The sequence below is a fragment of the Astatotilapia calliptera genome, chromosome 12 (genome assembly GCF_964374335.1).
Source record: "Astatotilapia calliptera chromosome 12, fAstCal68.1, whole genome shotgun sequence".
In the NCBI taxonomy this organism is placed as follows: Eukaryota; Metazoa; Chordata; class Actinopteri; order Cichliformes; family Cichlidae; genus Astatotilapia; species Astatotilapia calliptera.
In genome coordinates, this window is record NC_137433.1 from 19,110,085 (window position 1) to 19,135,599 (window position 25,515).

The 25,515-nt window shown below is 39.1% G+C and overlaps 1 protein-coding gene and 1 long non-coding RNA gene across 4 annotated transcripts in view; one reads left to right on the top strand and one right to left on the bottom strand.

Annotated features, from left to right (window-relative positions):
* Positions 1-6,135: 6,135 nt before the first annotated feature.
* Positions 6,136-21,880, bottom strand: LOC145432358 (uncharacterized). The gene is made up of 2 exons (XR_013912643.1): positions 21,678-21,880; positions 6,136-6,741 (listed from the first exon to the last, which is right to left on the bottom strand). It is a non-coding gene; the product is annotated as an uncharacterized LOC145432358 (long non-coding RNA).
* edil3a (EGF like and discoidin domains 3a) overlaps positions 19,567-25,515 on the top strand; it is a 130,817-nt gene continuing 124,868 nt past the window's right edge. The window contains exon 1 of one of the 3 annotated variants that reach the window (XM_026188922.2): positions 19,567-19,989. In XM_026188922.2, the coding sequence (XP_026044707.1) occupies positions 19,926-19,989 (64 nt within the window). In that variant the 5' untranslated portion in view covers positions 19,567-19,925. The remainder of the gene's footprint in view (positions 19,990-25,515) is intronic. The other 2 variants (XM_026188921.2, XM_080309138.1) reach the window with 2 other exon arrangements.

The window sequence follows — 25,515 nt, forward strand, 5'->3', positions numbered from 1 at the left end:
TGATAGGCAAGAAAACCAAATTAGTCTGAGAAGGAAAAAGATTTCACTCTTGGAAGAAATAGCAAAAGACAAAAGCAAGAATGTTGCAGAAAATTGTTACCAAAATGAGTTGGAAATGCAATCAGTTACTCATCAGTTTCATGTGACAGCCTATCTCAATTTCACAGAGCCACCCCTCATTTATTTATTTTTTTATTTTTATATTTTGCTTGCATGCAGCCAGCCATTCATAAGGAAAAGAAATGGGAGGAAAGGATAAAGGATGCCAAATAAGAAATACACTGAAAATCAGCGTCTGCGGGTCCTATGGAGTTAAATCAAAACTTACAATATTTAGCTGAAATCATTCAAAGACACAACAGTGAGTTTCTATTTCATCTGTAAACCACAATGGAGTTGCAGTCATGCTTTGGGGTTGCATTACTGCATTTCATGCATCGCCATCTGCAAAGTGTCCTGGAATTTTGTAAATAAAGTCTGCAACATGGAAAACTGTGGTCAAACTATTTATTACTGCGCACAGGAGAACACACATACACATCAAAACATAACAGGTTCATAGTAATGAGCGTTCTAACCTCGGGGCGTCGCAGCACCACTTTTATAACATCGCACAAACTCTGTGTATCTTTTAGTTACAACAGTCTTTTGTCCAACCCGGGCTGTTGCTGAACAAAGAAGACTCCCACTGTCCTTTCCCAGGCCAGCACCTGGCGCTGGCCCTGAGCTTCATCCTTCTGAGCAAAACAGCAGATCACATAGTGAAACATTGTTAGGCCCAGCTAAGCAGTTTTCACAAGGTCATGCTGACACATACTTACTTAATCTTAAGCATGCAAAGGTCATACAAAAATCATACAGTGAAATTCTAACCACCTAAATCTAAATGTGAGGGTAAACTAGAATTTTCCACAATTTGTACCACAATGATCCCTGCTATGCTTTTAATGCACACACATGCAATGGAATAATCTCAGTCATGGATTGGCCTCTCCAGAGCTCAGATCTCAACATTTGAGGTTATTGATTGTAGGTTATTGTAGGGTCTTACAATATCCAATATATCTTACAATATAAAGTGCCTTGAGGTGACTGTGATTTGGTGTTTTATGATTTGAACTGAATTGAATGAGGGGTGCCTCAAAACCTTTGAACCGTACCGTAAGTTTCCACATGGATTACTACAAATATGAACATACTGTAATTAAGGGAGTCATTATTACCTTATAGTAAGTTTTTCTTCCTCCTTACTTTCTTGTAAAGATTTGCTAAGGTCTTTTGTGATATAGGATTTAGCTACCTTTAATATAAGTGCACACAGGTGGAAACCCTTAAAATGTAAATTAATATAATGAGAACAACTTATAAAGAAACACTAATTCAGACTTTAAGGAATATCTTAAGTTGATGTGTTTTGCTTAACCTATCAGCTGCATAAATATTAAAATATATTTTATTTTTATTAAAACCCAAAGCATTCAAAGAAGTGGCTCTGAGAAGACAAGGTAAATAGCAGTGACTCAGTAGCTGAGATCACAGCTAAGATGTTACGTGTTGAACAGAATTAATTTTCTCACAAAAAGCTTTGGGGACTGCTGTACACTCATATCTGAATCTCCAAGTAGTATTGTGCTGTCAGAAAACTGTCAAGACAGGCTTAAATACTCCCATGTCAGCACACGACACCTTGTAAATAGCAGATTGAGTCTTGAATGGGAAACGGCTGATAGTAGGAGAAAAACATGAAGCTCATTAGGGAAGTGGTGTTCCCCAAAGTCTGCCATGGAAGTTCTTTTTTGCAAGTAAAATTTTATACGAGATATCCATGTTGTGATGGTCACTTCTACGAAAAACTTTGTTTTTCTTTTGCTAAATATAATATGTTGTTGACCTTTCACTTTATTTTTGTTGTGCTTCAACAGAATTTATAAGTTTCATCATTTTCAGATGGTTTAGTCCAGTCCTACCTGACCTACTTTACCATTTTCAGAGAATTATTTATTTATTTATTTATTTATTTATTTATTTATTTATTTTATTTTTTTTTTTTTGCATCTTAAGCCACTTAACACTGGCCTTTGAATCATTTCAATGCAATGTCTGCACAAAGCAACATCTCTATCCTTAGACACTTTATTACAGTAGTCTGTTGCAAAAACACATTTTAATCCTGCTGAATCTATGAAAAATAGTTTGACAGGGATAAAATAGATAAAATATACCAGCAAAATGTTCTTCAAAGAGCTATTAGCTAAGAACTTTGTACAGCTCTGCATGCTGTGCAGTGTGTCCTTAACTATTTCTAGGGATGCACTGAGCCACCCGGCATTTCTTCAGGTTTTCTTCAGCAATAGTATTTTTGCAGCAACTATGTAATTTCCATAAAGCTTTTAGCCCAAAACTTGGTATATCTCAGCACAGTATGCAGAAGAAAAAATAAATATGCAGCAGATGAACAGCATCAGAAAGTCATTTCCTTAATAAATGGGAAAGAAATCCCTTACAGAGTTTGGGGAGATGTATTTCAAGACTTCTACATTTTACTGTATATGAAACCATAAAACCAGTTACTTAAAAAATTCAGAAACATAAATCTAATAAATATTAATATAAATGAATAATCCAAATAATTATGCTTGATTTTCTTTACACTTCTTCCTAACACGTGCCTTTTCCTAAATCCACTAATCGTATTACATCCATCCATCATCCATCCAGGAGCCCAGGAGGCATCCTTGTCAGATGCCCAAACCACCTCAACTGGCTCCTTTCGATGTGGAGGAGCAGCGGCTCTACTCTGAGCCTCTCTCGAATGGCCGAACTTCTCACCCTATCGCTAAGGGAGAGGCCAGCCACTCTTCGGAGGAAACCCATTTCCGCTGCTTGAATTCGCTATCTCGTTCTTTCGGTCACCACAGCTCATGACCATAGGTGAGGGTAGGGGCGTAGATCGACCGGTAAATTGAGAGCTTCACTTTTACACTCAGCTCTCTCTTCACCACAACAGACCGGTACAGCGTCCGCATCGCTGCAGCCCCTGCACCAATCCGTCTGTCGATCTCCCGCTCCCTTCTCCTGTCACTCGTGAACAAGACCCCGAGATACTTAAACTCCTCCACTTGGGGCAGGGTCTCGTCCCTGACCCGGAGTGGGCGCTCCACCCTTTTCGTATTACAGTCACTAATAAAATAATTATGCTAAGTATAACTAATTGTTTTATAGTTGCATGCAGAATGAGTGATATAAAAAAACAAAACAAATCAGAATCATTATGTAAGTACAAAATTTTCCTGAATTCGGTCTACAACTGAAGGGTAAAGCTATGAAAATCATCCATCTATTGATGACAAAGACATAACCATAAATTTCCAACTGTCCCCAGGTCAGAACAATCCATACACTGCTTCACACATGACATCAAGTCTATTCAAAGAATCTGCAAAGTCAATATGCTAACAAAAAACTATAACTCAAGGATTCCTGGGACAAGAATGGTGCTCGGATGACTGTACGCTAACCTGAACCAGGCAGCCAATATTAAGCAATTAAATCTTCAGCAGAGATCCACAGGTTTGCTGACTGTCTCGTGAGGTCACAAATTATGGTCTTAATGTACTGTGGACATCCATCCTGGAGCCATGACAGGAAACGGGCTACGTTTGTAACGTTGCAGGTATGGACACTCTTGCACTGTTTTGGCTTTGAGAAATTAAGCTTAGAACACTTCTTATTTAAATATATAAAATTCCCTCATTCATAACATTTCTTGGGAACACCAGTTAAATATAAAGAAATCCGATAGAATAAAAAATAAAATACCCTAGCAAGTTTATTTGTCTACTTTAACGTGCCTTTGCATTGACTATGTAAGTCTCTGAAACTCTGTTAGAGGGATGGAGAACCACTCTCCTGAAAGATTTTCCTTCACTTTTTTGATGTTGGTGGTAGATAAGTACAGACTGGGTCATTATTTATGTACATGTATACTTTTAAAATCATGAGCAGTGTTACAGAGGTTTGCCTCTGGCTAAATCGTAGCTTTAGGCTTTGATGGACAGGAAGACAAAAGAATTCTTAAACCAGCTGAGGCTAAATTGGGGGACTTAGAAGCATCTGCCCGAGGAGAGAACCTGGTATGGAGGTTGAAGAACATGAGTTGGATCAGTGATCATTTTTTGACGCCTGCCTGATTATTGTTTCATCAAAGATACCCTGGACTGTTAACTGCTACCTTGCTTTTATGGCTCTCTATTAATCTAGGCTTTCGTGTATAGTGAGGTTGCCAAGCCAGGCAGTGATACCTCAAGGATGTTTTCACCTGCTGCGTGGTAAAATGAAGAATCACTTTCTGGGAAGGAAGGATAGCCACAGTTATTCCCCAGTAAAGGCATTTTTACCCATGAATACTATGTTAATCTATTTTCAATGGTATCTGTAACTGTCAACCTACACGAAGGCTATATTGTGGTCATGCATAACCACTGGTAAGTGGTTTTCAGGGTGCTTGAACACAAACACTACTTTCTCTGTTGTAGGTATTAACAACGATGGAGTGATTCTCTGACAAATGGATAAATCAGAGTCTTGTGTTTGTATATGCAGTGGGTCTGACATGAGACCCTTTACCCCTTCAGAAAGAATCTACATAATGCTTCAATGAGTGCGAGTACAGGATGAACAGCACTAGTGTATTAATGTTCAGTTTGGGGTGCAGGTTGTCAGTGGTCAAGGTTTCAGACAAGATCCTGTTCAATGCTGACCTTCTGGGAAAACACTTAATAACATGGTAGTTCATTGCATTTGTGGGAGGACATAAGGCAGCAGGGTGTAAAGGCTGATCTGAGATCAACAAATAACATTTAGTATACACTGATGTTGGAAGTTAGTGACTAAGTACATAACACATCTTTTTCTGTTTTTGTACAAACTGGTAGGCTCACATCTCGACCGCTATCTTCATCAGCAAAACGAGCAATAGATCTAAAATCGTTGTTCTCATGTGGACAGGATTCTTAGGGATCAGTGTGATAGTTGCAGTTTTCTATTACACTGTTGCCACATGTCTATAGGAACCTATTAAAAATAGGATACTAAGCTGATGTCAGTTCATCTGCACATGCTTTGAATAGACAACTAGAGATGCTATCTGGGCTTCTGGCCTTGTTAAAATTGATTTGCTTGAACAGCCTATTAACGGGGTCAATCTCTAGCCTGTCAACATCATAAGCATCAATACCATCACCAACCATCAGTGTGTTGTGTTGGCTGAAAAATAATAAGCGCCCAATGCTTGTAGAGAAATACTCACTGAATTTGCTATTGTCAATTAATTTATTTTTTGTGGTTTTCATGCTGGTGACCAGGTCCCATAGTTTTTAGATACGATTTTCTTTCACAGCATGTTTTCCTTCTTTGAATTTCTTGTTTATTTCCTTTTTCCAAGGGTTTTTTTGTTTGTTTGTTGTTGTTGTTTTATTTCAGTGGTCTTAAAAGCCTGTTTCATTTTGTTGATACAATCCTTCATTTTTTTTCCAAATGCATAATTTGTTTCTGGGTGAGACTTTCATTGTCTGTTTTAGGATTAAGTTGTTGACAAAAAAAACTAATTGGAGGTAACCTCTGTGATCTTGTCTGTGATATATTCAGTTCTCAAGGGAAGCTATCCATGTTTGTGCAGAGAAAACAGCTTTTTGGTGGCTTATTTCTGTCATCTGTCTAATCTTTGATGGAATTCAGAATTATGTAAAGTGTCTTTTAAGGCTGTGGTTAATCTATGTCTGCATGTGTGTGCAGACATAGATTTGGGACTTGTCAAAAGTCCTGTTCTTGGTTATATTATATTAAATACACATTGGTCCTGCAACTGATGTATCCATAGGCCTATATTATTGGCTGTGTTTTTTTAGCTATTTGCTGATATATTGGTATTAGCATTTATCGCAGCTGATTCATAAAAATTAAAACAGGAAAGTAGCGAGAGGAGAAACATCCTTCAGTGTGTTATAAATATTAAGATTGCATAGTGTATCTACTAGCGCTCTGCAACTTCCCTGTTGGCGACATGCGTTTGGAGCAGACACTGCACACGAACAGCAGCGAGTTGAGTAAGAGTGTAAACAAGTAATCCACAAGATGTTGTGACAGTAAAACAAGTTTATTTTTAAACTGCATTGTCAAATTATCTCAGTAAGAACACATAAATTACACATAATAAATGTTAAAGAAATCTGTTTATGTTTCTGTATCTGAAAGAAAAAAATATCGGTTGATATATCTGATTTTTAAATACTGGTTTCTTTATTGGCCTTAAAATCCCAAGATCTTTGGGCTCTACTACAAAATCTCTGAAACAGAACATTGATTTTTATCCTTTTCAATTACTAGACCTCTCCTAGCTGAGTGAATGCTGACTGAATGCTGAGTGAACGCCTATCAGAAGTTCACTGGGGAAGGCTGCTGAGTTTGGCTGGATACTTGGTCCACATTTTTGTCCATGATTTCATGCCGATTTTGTCACGGTCTGGCTGGCAGACCGTGGGGAGATGGGGAAATAGGACCCAAACGCCGGACTCTTCAGTGCAACAGTGTTTATTTACAAGGTGGTGAAGTAAACAACAATAAATCCCCAGTTTCCCAGACTCCCGTGGAGTGTCTTCTTCCCAAAAGTCCCCGTGTAGTGCTCTCTGCCCCAGTGTCCCTGCACTCCCCGTGCTTACTGCTCCTTCTCGTCCCACACTCCTCCTGAGGGGAAAACAATAGAGGCAGCCGTTAACACTTATCCCAGCAGGCATACACTCACACTTGACTTGTAGTCAAACGCAATAATCCCGCGTCGGTGGAAGCTCCATCGCTCATCTAAATAGCTCCCCCGACGAGCCCAGATGAGGAGCAGGTGTGCGGCCAGGACTTCGGGTGTGGCCAGCCCTCAAGTTAGACCACGCCCCCAGGGCTGAAGGTGCCTGTAACTTGGCCACAGCAGAAAGGCAAAACACACACATACCTGCCTACATACAGATGTGCATAGGGGCAGTGCAGACAACACACCAAATAATAATAATAATAATAATAATAATAACAATAACAGTCACAGTCCCCACTGCCCACGGACCCCGAGTCCCCAGAGCCGGGTCCGTGACAGATTTCAGGCCAGTAGGGAACCTGTCTAAACTACAATGGTGTCATTACTCTGTATCCATTTAATATTTCATATTTAATATATGCACTGAAAATTGACTTCATAAAGGAAAGCCTCAAGGCAAAAAAACAAAGAAAAAAAACCTTGCATCCTGCTTTAGTTTGAAAGACACTGTATGTCAGTTAACTAAAATCAAATTGAGATCAAAGCACCATTTCTGTGCTCCTGATCATTTAAAAACAAGAACAACCTAGAACTGATATTTGAAATGATTTATTTCTTGGTGCAGTAAATCATTTTTGTGAGTGTTTGCATGAGCATGTCTCTGTGCTTACAGCTCTCTACCAGACAACGTATTTGAAGATAAAACGAGCAAATATTTACCATAGGGGAAAAACTGCGGAGCTTAACCAACATATTTGCAAACAATCACAGTAAAGATGCAGAACAAAATTATGCCTCTGTTTGTTTATTTCACACCTCCTGAGGTTCATGGTTTCTATGGAGACCCACAGTATGTGGGTGGTGGCTGTGGGGACTCAGGAGAGACCTTATCCCCTGCTCAAGTTCTGCAACATCGACAGTCCAAACACTTTAGATCCACATTCGTTAATATCCACAGCTTTTCAAAATTTTGCTCACATTTACTTTTTAAAGCCTTAAAAGATTTCTTGCACAAAAAGGAAGGGAACTGCATTTTATATCTGCATCCAGGCTGTGGGTACAGTGTTTCATCATGTGGCCAAAGTGTTGTTTTGTTATTGTTTATTTATTTATTCATTCATTTACTTTTCTGGTACTCATTTACAAAATATAGGATCATTTGTGGGTTTGGGTTTTTTTTTTAACGGCTCTATGATATAAGATACTTGTTACTAGTACATTAAAGCTTAAATAAAATAAATACTATATATTCACTTTTTTGCAGTTTGTTTGTTTACACTACAGTACTGGGCAAAGACACAACATAGCTAAATCAAAATCCATTAGAAACCACAATATTTGAACTGAAAGTTGGCATTTCCAGAAGTCTCATGGAAGGTACTTTTGGCTGCTCCCTTATTTCCCAAGGGGTCACCACAGCAGATGGATCCTCATATTTGACATGACACAGATTTTACACCGGATGCCCTTTTTGAGGCAACCCTCCCATTTATCCGAGCTCGAGACCAGCGCGAGATCGACGCTAGCTCGTGATCCCCCGAGGCTGGGTTGCTTTCCCTCCTAGACTCAAAGCAGGGATCTTTTGTCTGTAAGTTGAGTGTTTTAATGACTATACCGTGGAGACGCTATTTCTGGAAGCCTCATGAAAGAATAAAATCTCCTTATCGATAAGGAGGAGAAAGCCAATTTTGTATTGTCAGCTTTACTTCAGCAGTGTGCCAATTACCCTGCAGCGTCCACAGTTCCCACAGCTGTTTTCCAGATCTGTAAGAGAAAGGGAAACAAATTTAGGAAGGCTTATGCTGCTCAAAGATGGCTCTTGAATTGGAATGGAAAAATGTCAAGTGTACTGCTTTGTAAAGACTGGGATAACAAAATTGAAAATCCTCCATTGCCAAACAGAGAGTTTCTCACAGACACAGGCAATCCTTGCATAACATCTGAATTATTTAAATATGGCAGCGGGGGTGCATAAGCATTACTGATTTAAGTCTTACTGGGTGAGAATGGACACAAACATTCCTTGACAGCTATAAAACCATTTTCAGCTGCAGAATGTGTGACAGAGTCCATAGAGTAAAGGGTGACAGTTTCTGCAAGTAGGATCAATATATTGATCGTAAGTCATGGATCACTGGCGCTGTCATGTTGGTGGTCATCCCAGCTCTGCTTAACTTATTGATCATTTAATAGATTTTGCCAAAGAAGTTAATGGTCATACAGGAATTAATCATTACCGTTTATCAGCCTGGTGTGTCTATGAAGGCATCTGTAAAATACCAGTTATTATTGCAATGCTTTTTATCAGTTTCATAAAAAACAAAAAAACAACTTTCAAGGAAAGTATTTGGTACTCATTGGACAGTGCTCTGTTTTCTATTAAATTCATATCAAGACTCTAAAGCTTTGTGATACAAGGGCATTGGATTGTCAGATATTGTCCTTATAAATGTTGCTTTTAGTTTGGGATGAATAGCAAAAAAAAAGAAATAACATTTTCCCTTTTTTGGATTAAGTCTGTTTTGTTTTATTTCCTATATAAATGAACAAAAATACAGCCACGTAAAAACAATGAAAAAAACCTACACATTTGCTTTTTCCATAGGATTTAAGAGGGTAAATAGCAGCCAGGTTTTGCTAATCAGATACCCTTGACTAACTGATCATCTCATGAGGACCTTTATATATTCAGAGGTTTTGGCACTTTCCTGATCTGGAGTATACAGGTGTGTGTTAACACAATGCCACAATCTTCCCAGGAGTGAACATCCCTCAAGGTCAGAAAGTGTAATGGTCAGAGCAATTCGAAAACCCAGGAGCTACTCAGACTTTACAGGCCTCAGTTAGTATGTCAAATGTTAAAGTTCATGATGGATGTAACATTTGACAGACAAAAGACTGAACAAGTACAGTTTCTGTGTTTGGAAGGGTTAAGCCAGTCAAGTTTATTAAGTTTTTATATATAATACAATGAAAAACAACAGCTGTTAATATAATACAATCGATTAAAAATATAAAAGAAATCATGTCTAACAAGAACATGGCAGCACAGCTGAGGTTTGAAATATTGTGTCTGAAAAATACACAAAAGATCTGAAACAATGTGCTCTGGACAGATGAGATCAAAGCGGAGATTATTGTCTGTAATGCACAGCACCACATTTGGATAACACCAAAACACAGAAAATCACTACAAACACCTAATACCAACTGTAAAGGACGGTGGTGGGGTGAGTATTCTCGAGCCAGATGTGAAGCTATCTGTCCAATAGCTAAAGTTTGGCCATTAATGAACAGTGAAGCCAAAGCACAGCAGCAAATTTACACCAGAATGACTGAATAAGAAAGAATCAGTATGCTGCAATGGCCCAGTCAAAGAGCTCAGCCCAACTGAAATACTGTGAAATGTCTGCAAATCTCAATGAACAGAGGCATAAGAGTAACATTCCTGTATGAGTTTACCAGAGACTGATAAACTCATACAGGAAATGGTTACATTAAGTTATTGCTGCTAAAGGTGGTTCTACAAGCTACTGACACAAGGGTGCATAAGTTTTCACAGGACTGCAAAACATTTTCTGAAAACTATTTTTTCACATGACTAGATTATACCACTTGTATATAATATAACTCAATACTCATTTAACATTATATTTTTACATTAACCTTTATTGCTGAAAGGCTTGAAAAAAACAATAAGATTGTGTTGCTTGATTTCAACTGAACTCCCTGCCACGAGTAATTAAACAGTAAATTACCAGCAGACCTAGCTGCTGGTAATATGTGACTTTCAGTGACGTGCAGTTTGTCACTTTCCTTAAGTTATTCAACTCTGAAAAGAATATTTTCACACATGCAAGTGAGTAAACACTGTGATACTGTTGTTTACTCTCAGTAAGTGGAGGCTTGATGTTAAGTGTCACCTCTTGTTTATCCCTTTCATCTCCTCCGTTTCCACCCACTCAGTTACTGCATCATGGCTGCGATTTTGGAAAACAAGAAACAAAATTGTCAGAGGGCAAAACATTTACTTAATCTTTGAGTCAGGGATTTTAGATATCGCTGGTGGCTCGATGGTGAGGTTACTGTGGTACCATCACAGCAGGACACTTCTGTGTTTAAAGATCAAGGTTAGGTTTAGCCTGTGTGGAACTGTCCATCTGTGAACCCAGGTGCTCCGGTTTCATCCAAAAAGCCAAACTTTTTGGGTTAATAGTATAATCTATTGAAATAATGTGTGAAATTCAAACATTATTATCGTTGGATACAGCTGTTTACCCCTTAATATTAAGCTAAGTTAACTGGCTGTTTCTGATACCGGTTTCATTTTTATCCAACACAAATGATCATCTAATCTCACTGTTGCAAGGAGAGCACAGAAATATATATCTAACGGGCCAAAAGGTCTGCTTTTTAAAATACTTTTAGGGTGAACTGGCCTGTCAGGCTTCATGTATGTTTGTTTGAGCCAATAAGATCATGACATTATGTGTATTATGTAAATGCACTACACAGAGATACAGTAGAGACAGGGTAGCGGCTAATTTTGCTTTAACAGGGTGTTTTGTTGTCTGTGGCTGTTTCATTGCACTTTAAATACAAAACATTGCCAAATATGTAATCCACAAACACTTTTTGCAACAACCAGTAGACACGTTAGCACTGGCTCTTTCAATTTCCAAATGTCTTTTTCCAGCTTCTGGGTGTCTGTAAATACTTTCTATGGTTCCAGTGGAACAGAGGCTGTAAGTAACCTCCGTAAATGGTTTTATAAGCAGTTCACTGAAGCATGATGTCTCCTTACCTGAAAGCCCTTTTCATTATCCTTCACATATTACCACTGATACAATTTATTTTCAGGCATTTGCGGCATAGGCTGCTGATTCTCTCAACTGAGGCTACTTCTCACGCTCTTCAGAAAGATCGAGTGGCCTGTGTTCTCAAGATGAACTATAACTTTATATCTATAGGAAATCTCACATTAGCAAACTTTTCTAGACTTTTGGTTTTTCTTTTTTGTTTGGTTTCATCTGAGAACATTTTGAGTTGCACGTCTAGGTTGAGGCTAGAAGGGCAAACAAAGGCCAGTTTTTACTGCTCGTAAAACAACTTCAAACAGGATTTATGATCAGAGCAGATCCTTTGAAAGGCCGCAGCTTTTAATGAGTTTTGTCAAACAGCAAAGCATACTCATCAAGAATAACTAAATATATCACCCCGTTTCATAAGGCATTGCAAAAGAGAGAATTCATTTATAATAAACACACATTCGTTGATACTTTTAAAGATTCTTCTCAGCCTTTACCTTTTAGTGTGAGTTCTGCTGTTTCTGGTTGTTACGGGTAAACAGCTAAAGGGCTACAGGAGGGAAGAATGGGTAGGGATTTGGACATGATGGTAGGCAATGTGTGTTTACTCGAGATGATCACGGAACTGGAGGAGTCGGGTGGGAGGATTTGGTCATAACTCAGACTGTTACATTATAAATCCTGCTGTCTCATGCAGGCAAAGAGCGTATTGATTTTTGCACAAGAAATATAGTCCAGGTTGTTTGCCTTTGTTGATATGCAGCATTGTGGTGTGGAAAATGAGTTGCAGAGGTCTTGTGGGGGGTGTGATCGCACACATTGACGTGAATAACCACCCCTCAGCATAATCATGCATTTGTGTTTTCAATTCTGGTTCTTTGGTACATTTGTTTCAGTTGAGTAAGTCAGGTGTGCAATGTGTGCTTACACGGTTGGCCCAAAGTGCTCCTATAACTGTGTCTTTGCATATTTCAGCTGCGTTTCTCAATTCTTTGCATTATCAGGGGCTTGCTTATATTTCTGTGTTCATGAGAAAATCTGAAATGTGTCAATACTGCAGTCCTAAACTTTTTGAGACAACCCTCATCTTTTCATATTTTGCTTGGAAAATCAGAGATAGGTGCAGCGGTTTAATGAAATGTGCATGGAAAAACTAAGCGGAGAAAACCAAACCTTTGTAGAATTCTAACAAAGCTGAAAGTTTGGCACGACCAACTTTTTTTTTCAACTGAGCCTGAACTCTTAGTCAAGGTTTCTTGTCATTTATTTACGTAGTCTCAAGGAACAGCTCTCCAAGCTTCTTGAAGGACGCTCCAAAGCTCTTTGAATGTTGTCTCTCTTTTGTTCTTTTCTCTCTCGAGTTGATCCCACACTACTTCAGTAATGTTGATGTCTGCGCTTTTTTGTAAGCTACTGTGTGCTTTTTTTTTATCAAGCTATTTCGGATTGTTGTCATACTGAAAAATGAGGGAAATTGTCAATCAGATACTTTCCATATAGTATTGTATTGATCAGAATCTGATGCTACTTTTCTGCATTCATAATTACATCAATTTCTTACAAGATCTCCAACACCATTGGTTGAAATGCAGCCACAAATCGTGACAGAGCCTCCACCGTGTTTCACAGATGGCCGTAGACACTCAGTGTCACTTGCGTCAATTTGAACCACAATTTCCAAATAAAACCAGTTGTCACTGATTTTCAGTCCAGTTCTTGTGTGCTTTAGCATACAGTCTTTACTACCTGTTTCCCTAGAGAATGGTTTCTTCACAGCCTCCTTTCTATTGAAATAATTACTCATGAGATTTCAGCAAACAGTAGACTGATCAACTGTTGCACCAATGTAACTTCCTTCTAGGACGCAAAATATAGAGGAAATGAAGGGTGGTTCAAGACTTTTGCACAGTACTGTACCTTTAAATAAAACATTTTTGAAACAGAATTCTGAAAATCTGGAAAAAGTCCAACAAAAACAATTTAATCTGTTCAAACTTGTTCCTCCACACTTCGGAAGCCAAATACGTTTGCTTCTCACACCCTGCAATTTTTATCACCCACTAAAACTTAAAAATCAAAGGATTTTAAGTTTTTCTTAAAGGTCATAATAATAGCACCAGAAAATTCTGTTTTTATAACATCATTAGTGTATTCAATTTAGTTCCCCACAACTTTTTCACGTTTGTGTGTCCAACATTTTGAGAAAACCACTGTGATAAAGGAACTGTTGTTAAGAAGACAAAGAATATTTGATCAGTCTGGGTTTTTAACCTCCTTTTTTAACATCAAAAAATTGGTGATTATCATCTTGATGGTGACAGTGGTTGTGTCTCTGTTTCAGGCAGTGATTGTTGTGAATTAGAGGTTTAAAACTGCTGCTGTTGTGATTTGCTGCCATATAAATAAAACTGAATTGAACAATGACAATAACTTGTGAGAAGGAAAGTTTAGGATATTGCAACATCAGTGTGTTACTACATCAGTGTAACAAAGCCTACCTAAATATTATGATTTTCAGCCATAGTTTAGAAAAGAAATATAGGTTTCTGAATGAGGGGAGTCAGGCCAGTGTTTCAGTCATCCACCAGATTGTTGCCTTGGACATAGTCATGGTGGAAATAGATGGGGCAGGGTGCGCTGTGGCAAATGTTTCTTTTAGTTGGGGTGAGTAATGGAAAATGTTTCTTGTAAGGCGATGTATTATCGTTCTTTCACTCTAAAAATCACAGGGTAACTGGGCTGCATTGCAAAAGAACAAAATGTATCATATTAAATATTGTTGAGTGCAACAACAAGACAAAGGGGTTCTGTTTCCTCATCATTTACAGTTAAAATAGTGGAACTGTCTACTGACATAAAAGTGGCTAATATTGAGCATCACAATCACAGCTTAATTAATCACCTCACTCATTCATTTGTAGTTTCAGCACTCCGTGTATTTGCAGCTGAAAAAGTATAATAATAAGCACAATGAGAAAGAGAAGGAAAGTATGCTTGTGCCAGTGGTATCAGGCGTGAGGGACTAGAAGAAGAGAGGAAAGAGAAACAGAGAAGCCTGCTGGGGGAACATAACTCCGCTCTGTCCCAGTGCTGAGAGAGGAAAGAAAAAGAAGACACAATGCAATATTCTCTTTGGAATTAATACACTGTCTCTTCTGCAAGAGCATCTAATTTAGTGTTACTTGCCTTCCTCACAGTCTCAAGCTGCCCCTCGCTCTGTGTCTCTGCCACTTTCTTCATCCATCTCCTTTACTATCTCGCCGTTTCCATACTGCTCCATGCCATAACCATCCTCCCACCCACCCCTCACCCCGCAACATCCACCACCTCTTTCACTTCCCTGCCTCTCATTCTCTTCTTCTCTGCCTTAGGCCTTTGTTAGACTGTCTTTGTGGCGAGTGCAGAAAAAGAGAGACGGGGGCCTTGAACACAAGTCAAGCAGTTTGAATGGGAAAAGGATGGCAGAAGAAACTGGAGAAATGGGAGATGAGAGAGGGACCGAGTGGATATGAAAAACCGCTCGCCTCCTGTGAGAGACTGAATGAAAAGGAAAGGGAGCATGCTAATGAAAAGACAGGCAGGCAAGGACGAAAAAAGTGGTTATCTGTAGTTTTAAGAAAGTTAACCTCATTAAAATTGTGCTAAGAGAAATGCTGAGGGCATACCAGATAATAAATTCTCATGCTAATAGTACATGCTTGGTCAAAATTCATAGATTTTTTATCTATTAAGTTCCAATTCAAAAGGATTTCTGCATCCTAAAGGTGCTACAGCTGCCTCTCCAACTGAATAAAAGCAAAAACTCTGTATGCCCCAAATGAAACATTGCTGGAAGAGAAATAGTGAACACCCGTCTTCAGCTCTTAGTTTTTTTTCTAGAAATGAAAACATGGAACTCGTTTTAGTGGCTAAAACAAAAACAGCAGTAAATGAGTCAAATATGAGAAGGTCACTTTGTTTTCCAGCCCGTTGCTCACCCTAAATGGGTCCCCACGGTCTAAATGAGGATGGATGCGAGCTGAAGACGATTCACTGATCTGTGCTCTGTGTTTCGACAAGCCGAGGGAAAGACAAGGGCAAAGGAGGCAAACGGAGTTGAGTTTGAAGAAGGACTGACCATGTCTAGGTTTAGATATGCGAGTGTGAAGGATTTACAGAATACACTTGTGGCTGCTGTGATCTGTTTCTAAGCTGTGAGAGGACACTGGGAGGAGGTCAAGAGGTCGGTACTTAGCGTGGAGATTTAGCAGCGAGCCCTGGTGCCAGTGGACAATCTTCTTTGATCTTCTCTTTGTTACTCAATTCTTTTACTTTTTCCTACAGGGCATACACAAAACTAATGATGCGTTTAATGATCGCAGATGCATGCTTTTTAGTCAGATGTTAAAGTTTTATATTTTTTAGATGACATATTTTGTTTTTCTGACTACAAATAAAGGCTTTACCTCACACATTTTACCGATACCTTTATTTATAATGATATTATCAGTGCAAAAGCATGAAATCTATAGTCAAAGATTGAGAGGACGGGATGTGATCTTGGAGGGCTGGATGGACAGGTACTATTTTAAAGGGACCAGTGCAGTGCTTTGTAGCACTTTGTAGCAATATAAAATAGAAGTGGATCCTGTGTTTTTCATATGTAGGAATGTCCATTATTGGAGTTGTGCTTCGCTAGACCTGTGCCATTTCCTAAACCTAATTTATGGTCCTGCAAATATGTCTGTCTGCATACACATTTACGTGTGCAAAGTGAGGTGCAGTCCTCCAAAATCCCAAATGCACATTGCTGGACACAGATGACCTATGCCTATTGATTGACCTGAATAGGAAAGGGCGTAGCAGTGGAGTTTGCCAGGAGTGGGAGAACTTTAAAAAAAATCTTCAAATATCAAATATCACAACATAACTTTGCTCTTCTCTGCAGCTGGCAGACAGACCACCAACAGCACAGGCAAGAGTAGCCAACAGTCTGGTTGTACCACATATTTTGTACACTGCTTTCATCGACAACAAACACTGCAGGTACACTGTCAGCCTGCTACTGCCCCCAGACTGCCTTCATGTTACCTCCGCTTAAGCATAAAATAAGCATTACAACCACATGTTTTACCAGATGTCTGCAATCACAAAATGTTCTTGTCTAGAACAATAAAGACATTGACTTTGGTCATAAAACAACTAAATTTAGTTTGTTTGCCTGCTTGGTTGCAGTCAGAGTTGCTGCTGTGTTGTGTTGTTCTGGAGCCATCTCAGCAGGGTGAAGCAGTTTGCAGGATGTAGGTTGAACTATGGGTCGTTCAGTCTTTACTGTCAACATTGATGGTTGCACAGCAGTATTCTGTAGTGTTGCTCTTGTAAGGCAAACAGAGCTCAAAGGGTAGGCACCTGACTGTGGCCCTTGCTCCAGTGTAAGCGAGGTTGAATGGTACCTGGTGATTTTAGTTAATATTGACTTTCCTGCTTGTTCAGAGTGAAGGAAGAAAACTTAGGCAACATTAGGCAAAAGTGAACAAAGTGAAGAAAATACAGAAGAAAGTTTGTGAGCTGTTATAGACAAGTCTTGTAGGATTATGTGAAAGAACTCCACACAAAATAATTCAACACAGGGACATGAAAAATAAAGAACAAAGATAACAACCAACGAGGAGAAAAAAGGAACTAGGACTCCAGTATCATACTGAAGTCTGTAACACAGCATGGGGTCTCCTTGTTGCTGGACTTACTGATATATCCTTCTAAAGACAGAGTTAGGTGCTGTTACATGGGCAGGTTTGATATTATCATAGCACAAACCGCACCTTTCCCCTTCAATATAATCAGAACTAAAGAAAAAGGCAAATAGAACAATGAGCAGGACAATTTAACAAATTCACATCTGTTAACCAATGTGTCCTTAACACAATGACTAGACAGCATCAACAGTTGTTCTAATTTAATTTTATGATCACAATTACAGCTAAGGAACATCAGCAGCCACTGGATAATTTTTTTTAGGGATGTGTCACATCCCTTCTTTGCCTTCTTTGCCCTTGTCAGTGGATTCATGAAAACCAATGCTTTTTTAAATATAATGGTACGCAGATGTTCCAACATGATCATACTTTGAGGGAGAGGGATGTGCTATTCCACCAAGTATTACGTGCAATGGAGACAAGTCTGGAAATCTGACACAGTGGGAGGTGCTCTTTGGAATAGAGGGCAGCTTCTCATTATCATGATAGCAGACTTTACTGTGGCCACTGTGGATGATTTATTAGTCTTGACCAAGTGCATACAGTTATAGGTCTCTATCTACATTAAACCATAAGACACCTGATATCTTTCATGATTCATAATGAGGAGCCTGAAAGCATCTCAAGGTCAGACTGTTGGGTAAAGACATCGACTTAAAGTCAGAGTCCTGCTACTTTTCTTTCTTTCGTTCTGGAAACTTCTCTCTCAGATGTGCAGAAATGGCAATGGTCACAAATATGGAATGAAACAGTGCATTTATTCATGGATCAGTTATTCGTGTAAGGAGAACATGTCATTGTAATGTCTGCAGCCAGTATGCTATTGCAGAAAATGTCTTTAAATACTATTATTATTTCTTAGAAAACAGATCAAAAATGTTATTGAGGAGTAAGATAGCTATGTTGAACAAATATATGGGGGGAGTTGGTCGGGGCCCATAATCACAGTTCTCACCATGAGTTAATCAGTGTCAGTTTATAATTGGCAAAGTGCAATTGTCACATTAATTTAACTCAACCCAGATTCATGAAAATCCAATCAGAGGTGGGCGAAATATCACACGTGGCACAAAGGAACAATCAGTGTGGTGCCACCCTCTTGAGAAATAATCTAATTTTGAGAATGTCACACCCCAGTGAGACACCTGTATACGTTCAGTATGCATAAACAGTCTGGACACGCTGTGAAAAAGCATGGATGCGTTATTGTAGGTTACTTATTAAAGTTTATGTTTCAGTAAGATCTTCAGTTGAAGGATGGAAATGGCTTGTAAACTGGAAACTCGCTGTAAGCAGGGAAGTTGTGGTTTGTGTAAATTAATATGCGTTAATTAGATGTTCGTTAAACTCTGTTTCAGAGATGCTGTTCAGTCAGTGCCATCTTTTTCTCTCTCCTAGAAACAACAGGAGAATCTACAAAATGAAAATTGTTCATAGAACATTACGGCCAGTATCCTAATGCGATAAAGAATTTTCCAATTTAATCTTTTTGTTGAGGATACTAAAACTCATCAAGGCTTTCCAGAAAAATACTTTTGAAACTACTAAATTAATTGCTGAGCATCCAACTTCCGGAGGCTTAAAAAACAGAAATCTGAGAGTGAAATAAGAAGTTTGGGAGAGGCTGATTATGCGCAATTTAAATTTCTAGCAAGTTCTGACTTTTGGAAGAATTATTTTAAAGCTCTCTCTCTATTATTTATTTTTTTTCGGGCGGTGGGAGTGGGAGGAGGAAGAGTTTGCTCCACCAATAAAGCCTACCATGAAGCATCCTCCGAGTGACCAAAGGACCAAAGTGACTGTGGTCCAAGCTGTATAACGTTTTGACTGTGTGACTGCACCTTTAAAACAATAAAAAAAATAGTAAGGAAATAAAAAAAAAAACCCAAACTTATTTATCCTTTAAAAAATAGCTTTATAACTTAATTTTTAATATTTCTAAAAATAACTTTATAAATACAACTAACTGCGTAAACAGGCATTGGCTTAAACTCTACATGACATGATATCAGAAAGAGAGAGAGAATTAAAAATAAGAAAATAAAAGTCGGCGAAAAACATGGTACTATTTGTTTTTGTTTTTTTAATTCTAATTATTATTTATTTATTTATTTGAATACACGAGACATCAAATGAAGCGCAGTTCAAATTAAAAGTCATCACTTCTAGTTTTATTTTGTATGTGTGTAGCGGAAGTGATAATTCTTCTGACTCTGGGAGGTTTGACAGTAGTCGTCCGGCAGCACCGAGTGAGCGCACACGTCGCTCTCTCCACTACATCGCACCACTGCGGTAGGAGCGCGGAGGCAGCAGCAGAGGAGTGCCCGGCAGGCACAGTCCACTTGTTCCTGCAGGACAAAATCCAGGTGGCGAGTCTCTCACTCTGTCTCTCTGTGTCTCCCTCTCTGTCGACTTTATCACAGCGCAAGACTTTACCTGAGAGGACATAGTCATATAGCAACAGCTCTCAGGGTAACCCTCACAGTCCAGCCGGAGCAAAGGAAGGAGAAGTTTGGGCTATTGCCACGCGATTTTACCCACAGCTCCGTAACCTTGGAAGTCGGACCTGATTATTGTGAGAGGATGGGACCGCTACTCCTTTCCGTCGCCCTGTGCTTGAGCGCCGCTGTCCCACAGCGTGTGAAAGGTGAGCGGAACAAGTGACAGGCAAAAATAATCATTGTCACATTTTCTTTTCTTTTCTTTTCTTTTTCCCCACACAAATAGTTCTTTAGCGTGGGAGCATCACCGAACAGGGGATCGATCAGAATCCTTTGGCATATTTACATATTCTACTGAAAGTGACAAAGTGCTGGTGATTATTCAAAGAGGATCGTGGGGAGTGGGGGTATCCCACATGAACGGTTCAACACTGTATTGTTCGCGGGAAACGGAGCAATCTCGGCACGTTTTTTTTTTTTAAAATCCGTGCACGACTCGTTAGTTAATTGGTTTGATTGTGTTCAGAGGAGACCTGTTTGAGTATACAAGCGGCCGATTGTGTATTTTATCTGTGTGTAATTGCTCTTTGATAAAGGGCCACATGAGACTGCGCACAATTAAGGCAAATGTGCACAGCTCCAGTGTTTCGTGCGCCCTCACAGTGACCATCTTCAGCTGCTTGCTTGGCTTATGTGCGAAGCTTACATGGGGTAAAAGAAGCTGAGGGTCCAGGTTTAGCTCTCGTTAATTAATGCAGAGGGACAAAGGCATCTTTCTCCCCTTATTTTCCCTTTTTTTAATAACCAATATAAAAAGAAGAAAAAAAAACGGAATAGAAAGATTTCTTGCGTGGTGACTAGACAAATCTAGAGGTGATATATATCCTGTAATAGTTGCCTTATCATTATTAACCAGCGCAATATTACAAGTAGGGTAAATGGACATTGAAGTCTAATGTAGGGTCTTACCAAAACATGTCACACTGCTTTATGCAGAGAGAAAACTGCTGAAAGCTTATAGATTAACCTGACTCCCTGAATCACCGTTCCCATCATTTACATCCTCCCCCCTTTTGCCCTTCCTGTCCTCTGGTGATGGGGATGTTTAAGCTTTTGGCCGCTATATATTTTCCACCATCAGTGCAGAGCCGTACCTGTGGGATACAAACATATATATATATATATATATATATATTTTTGATAAAGAAAACAGGGTAGTCCTGATAGAAGTGGGTCATGCCATTGTCCCTGTCTCTGTTCATTTAGCAACACGCTTGCCTCAGGAGTCACACATGTCAGACAGACCTCAGTCTCTACACCGGGAGTGTGCCCCAAGCAGAGTTTCTAAGGCTCCCTAAGCCTCACAGTGTCAACTCACAGTCAGCTGTTACAAGACATAATACTCCCTGGTAGGCTGGCATAATGAATGTACAGGAAGAGCAGAGAGCCGTGGTGCCGCGGGTCGACTTGTTTCAAGGCTCAGTGAGTTAAAAATAAACCCCGGACTAGTCCCTCAATTAATCATATCCCAGTTAAAAATTGTGCTATTGTAAAGGGATTTATTTTTTTTGTCCATCTGCTTCAAAAATGAGTTAAGCTGTAACCTTAGTCACAAAAGGGAGCTTGTTAGAGGAGGAAATGGAGGTTAATCGACAGTGTTAACGTTTCATCTGTGTTTGAACAACAGCCATAGTCATATTGGTCAGCCTGGCAGCTATATTTGCAACCGAACCCCTTCGTCACCGTTGCTGTCAGTCTGACATGTTTAAAAAATCCACAGTCAGATTAAAAGGGACACGAAAGCATTCAGCTGTCATGAAGAAAGTGGCAGAAAAAAATGTCTTGTGATTATTAGAAATCTCTTTGTGTTGCTTTGAAGATACGGTTTACTTACCTTTTGTCATTGCTCAAAGACAGCAGGTGTCTTCTGAGATAGCGGCTAACAAACACTGCATGGAGGATGTCACAGGGTGCCTCTGTCCACTGAAACAAATTGATGGGGTAGAAAGATTCGCCTTCAGGTAAAACAGACTGCATTGTTCCATGTCAGCGTGCAATACATCACCTCCTCTCTTTGGTTACTGGGGCTGACTCTCACACATTGTTTGGGGTCCTGCCTGTCTGTCTGGACAAAGCACATGACTGCACCCGTGGGTTCTGTGGATGGATATGTAAGACGCTTTTGTGCTTTGTTTGGAGTGTCAGCCTTAATGAGTTTTATGCATCTTAATTTTAGCCCCAGTCTTGTGATAAGGACTTCACAATTAGAGGCTTTTAGTCGAATGGACAGCCATCTGGAGTGGCAGTGTGATTGTTTGCTATTGGTGAGCCATGATTAGTGTTAATATTGTTGACTGCTGTTCATTTAAGCCAAAGATTGCACTTGTTTAACGCAGTTGAAGAAGTCAAACAATACACTAATGTAGAAATATTGCAATTTTGCGAATGTTGGCAGCTTTAAATTGCTCATCATGCTCAATATGATGTAGGTTTGAGAGGTTGGGAGGCTTACTGAAGGGCAGCAGAAGTTTTGTTTAGCTGAGAGAAATTGAGCTTCTGCTTCCAAACAGTTGGATGGATATAAATGAGATATACCGACTTGATAGATAAATCTATCAAGGCTGATTTGATAGATTTATCTGAAAGGTCAACACATTTACTGGCAGCTGAGGTTATGGTTGATGTACCAATGAATTTTAATAAGAATGACATGTGACCTACACTGCTCTGCAAAAGTAAAGAGCCACCCCTCATTTCTGTATATAAAATGGGAAAACACTACAAATATACATGGCAATACAGTATATAAGGCAAGAGTTTGTGCAATCCTAATGAGGTTAAAAAACCAATATTTGGTACGACCCAATTATTCTTCAACACTGCCGCAACTCTCTTAGGCAAGCTTCCCTGTCATTTCTTTAAGCAGTCTTCAGGAAAAGTTCTCTGGGGTTCTTAAAGAACATTCAGAGCTCTTCTTTGGATGTTGGCTGCTTTTGTTCTGTTCTCTATCAAGATGATCCCACTTGCTTCAATAAGGTCTGGGCTCTGGGGAGACCGATCCATGACTGATAGTCTTTAACTGTGTTTTTCTATCCAGGTATGCATTGACCTTGTACTGGGAACCATTTTCATGCTGGAAAATGAAGTTGTTGCCAATTACATGCTTTCCAGATGGTATTGCATAATGGATCAAATCGAATCGCACGTTTTTGCCTTCATAATTCCATCAAGTTTGAGAAGATGCTCAATAGCACTGAATGTAAAGCATCCCAAAACCTCACCAGAGCCTCCGTTGTGTTTTACAGATGACTGTAGACACTGTTGTACCTCTCTCCTGATGATTTTCAGTACAATTTGTGTGTAATTTGGCATACCTGTAGAAACCTGGAGAGATCCATCCATCCATCCATCCATCCTCTTCTGCTTATACCACAGGGCTAGAGGGCCAGGAGAGCTATTTAGAAAATAAATAAATAAAAGAGAGTCTAGCTCCTTGGGAGCAAAATATGAAGAAATAAGCCTTTTGCACATTACTGTAGCTCTACAGTGCTGTGCACTAGATGTACAAAGATAGTGTGCTGAAGAAATGAAAGCCTTTTAAAAGAAGATGTATTTGTTTCCTTGCCACAAAAGAGGAAATAAATAACAGCAAAAACAAAATTTTTTACTCTGACTCAGAATTTTGGTCCATCTCTATTATATCTTTAATAAAATGGAGCTTTTGTTTGCAGACATTTAAATGGATATAATGCATATTAATTGTACAGATTTATCCAAACCTCATTACCTTTACTGGCCACTAAAGGTTATGGTTGATGTATGACTGACTTTTAATAACAATAACTGGCGACCTACCTCTACAGTGCTCTTCAATCCGGTTTTAAATGGCACAGTCCTTAATCAGTGGAGAGAGGTCAGACTTCTGTCAAATCAGCAGCCATGATTAGCAACGGATTCCAAGCAACTCATTGGACAACAACCCCTGCACAAGAAAATGCAACATAGAATATCAAAACATAGAACTAAGTGATGTAGTGCCAGCGCTGCTGTTTTTTTGTGGAACTTAATAGGGATATTTGTTGTCAGTGCAGATGTTCACTAATCCTTTTTATATTTGAAGGAGACTTCATTTGTCTGTCATGCTGACAAGGTGATGCATACAATGCTATTTGTCTTTGCCATCTCAGTTCTCCTGCCTACATTTCATGCTTGACTTATATGGAGGGCACTGGAGTGATGGTTATCAAGGTTGCAAGGACATATGAAGAGGAAACGCTTACCAAAGAGCTTTAATGCAGCCTTGAGAAGAAAATAGCAGCATGGTGGTAAAAGACCTATTTTAGTCAATGCAAACTTTCAGACAGGAAAAAAATGGATGTTTCATAGTTATTTTATAACATTTTGTGGTTTTGTTTGATTTAGAGTTCTGTGCAAAAGTCTTGAGCTGCCCCTCATTTCTTTATATTTAGCTTCCAGGTTCCCAGACTTTCTTGTCATTAAAGTGGTTTTGAGAAGTCGTCACTCTTGGATGAGTGACGAAACATTTCCCAGGCTGTTCATCTATGTCCAGATGAACAGAATCATCTTTTTGGGAGTTTTTTACCTGGATGATTGAGCATGCATCAAGACATCTCGAGAAATAGTTCTCCAGATTTTTTTGTTTTGTTTTTAAGAGTTTTTCTTTTACACATTGGCTGCCTTTTTACCCAGTTCTTGTACGTGACCATTTTCAGAGAAAGGTTTTTTCCCCTTTGATAAGCCTCTTAAAACTGAACTATGATTCATTCAAGCATAAAAAGGGCAACAATGGACCAATATTATGCCTGCACATAACACACAAGTTAGCAAAGAACCAATTTTAAATAGTATTTTTAGAGACTTGGGTAATAGCAGTCTGTCGCAGAATCACAGAAATTGTTCTCATTTCTTAAGCTGCGAAAATGCCAAAGATAACACAGCCTTGACAGATATAAAGTTGTATTTTTCCCCCAACAGGGTGATTCGCAAAGAGGGGAAAACTTGCATACTGTGTGCAGTGCATTCTCAAAAAAGTGGTTTAGACCTGCTTTTCAGTCAGTGGTGTTGGGGATCTTGTCAAAACTGGTGTAATTATGAATGAGGAGAAATACCATCAGGTTTTTATTTGACCATGCAATACTGGAAAACCCCTGATTTTTAATGGTGGGCAATGTGACCTCAAAATTAGATTATGACACTTTGAGAAAATTTATGATATTTCTGACAAAAAAGACATTTGGAGCATTTTATCGATGCTTCGGGCAGCAGCAAATGAAAGACATTTTCCATCCTTCTTTTCCAATGAGCTACTGTCATTGAGGACACACTTCCTGATTTGAAGTGTGAATCTATTTTATAAAAATAAGGTGCTACCAGCAGTGTGGTGCCAGAGAGACACAAGATGTGTGGAATGTAAGCACAAAAGTAACCCAGGGAGTGTAGTTTAACAATAAATAAAGTACCAAATTATTAATATTATTACATTATAAATATGAGCCATATTTTTGCTGTTGAGTCTTGGCTCATGCTTTAAGCCCTGTTTTGCCACCTTGTAAACACATCAATAATTGAATGGGTTGAACATCATTAGCTGCCTGTACTGTATGTCTTCCTTCGTAGCCTGGACAATGTGTGTGTTTTTTTCCTCGAGTCATGAAACACATTTGTTCTTCCCACCTTTGGCAGGAACAATTTTCCTTGCATATTTTGCTGAG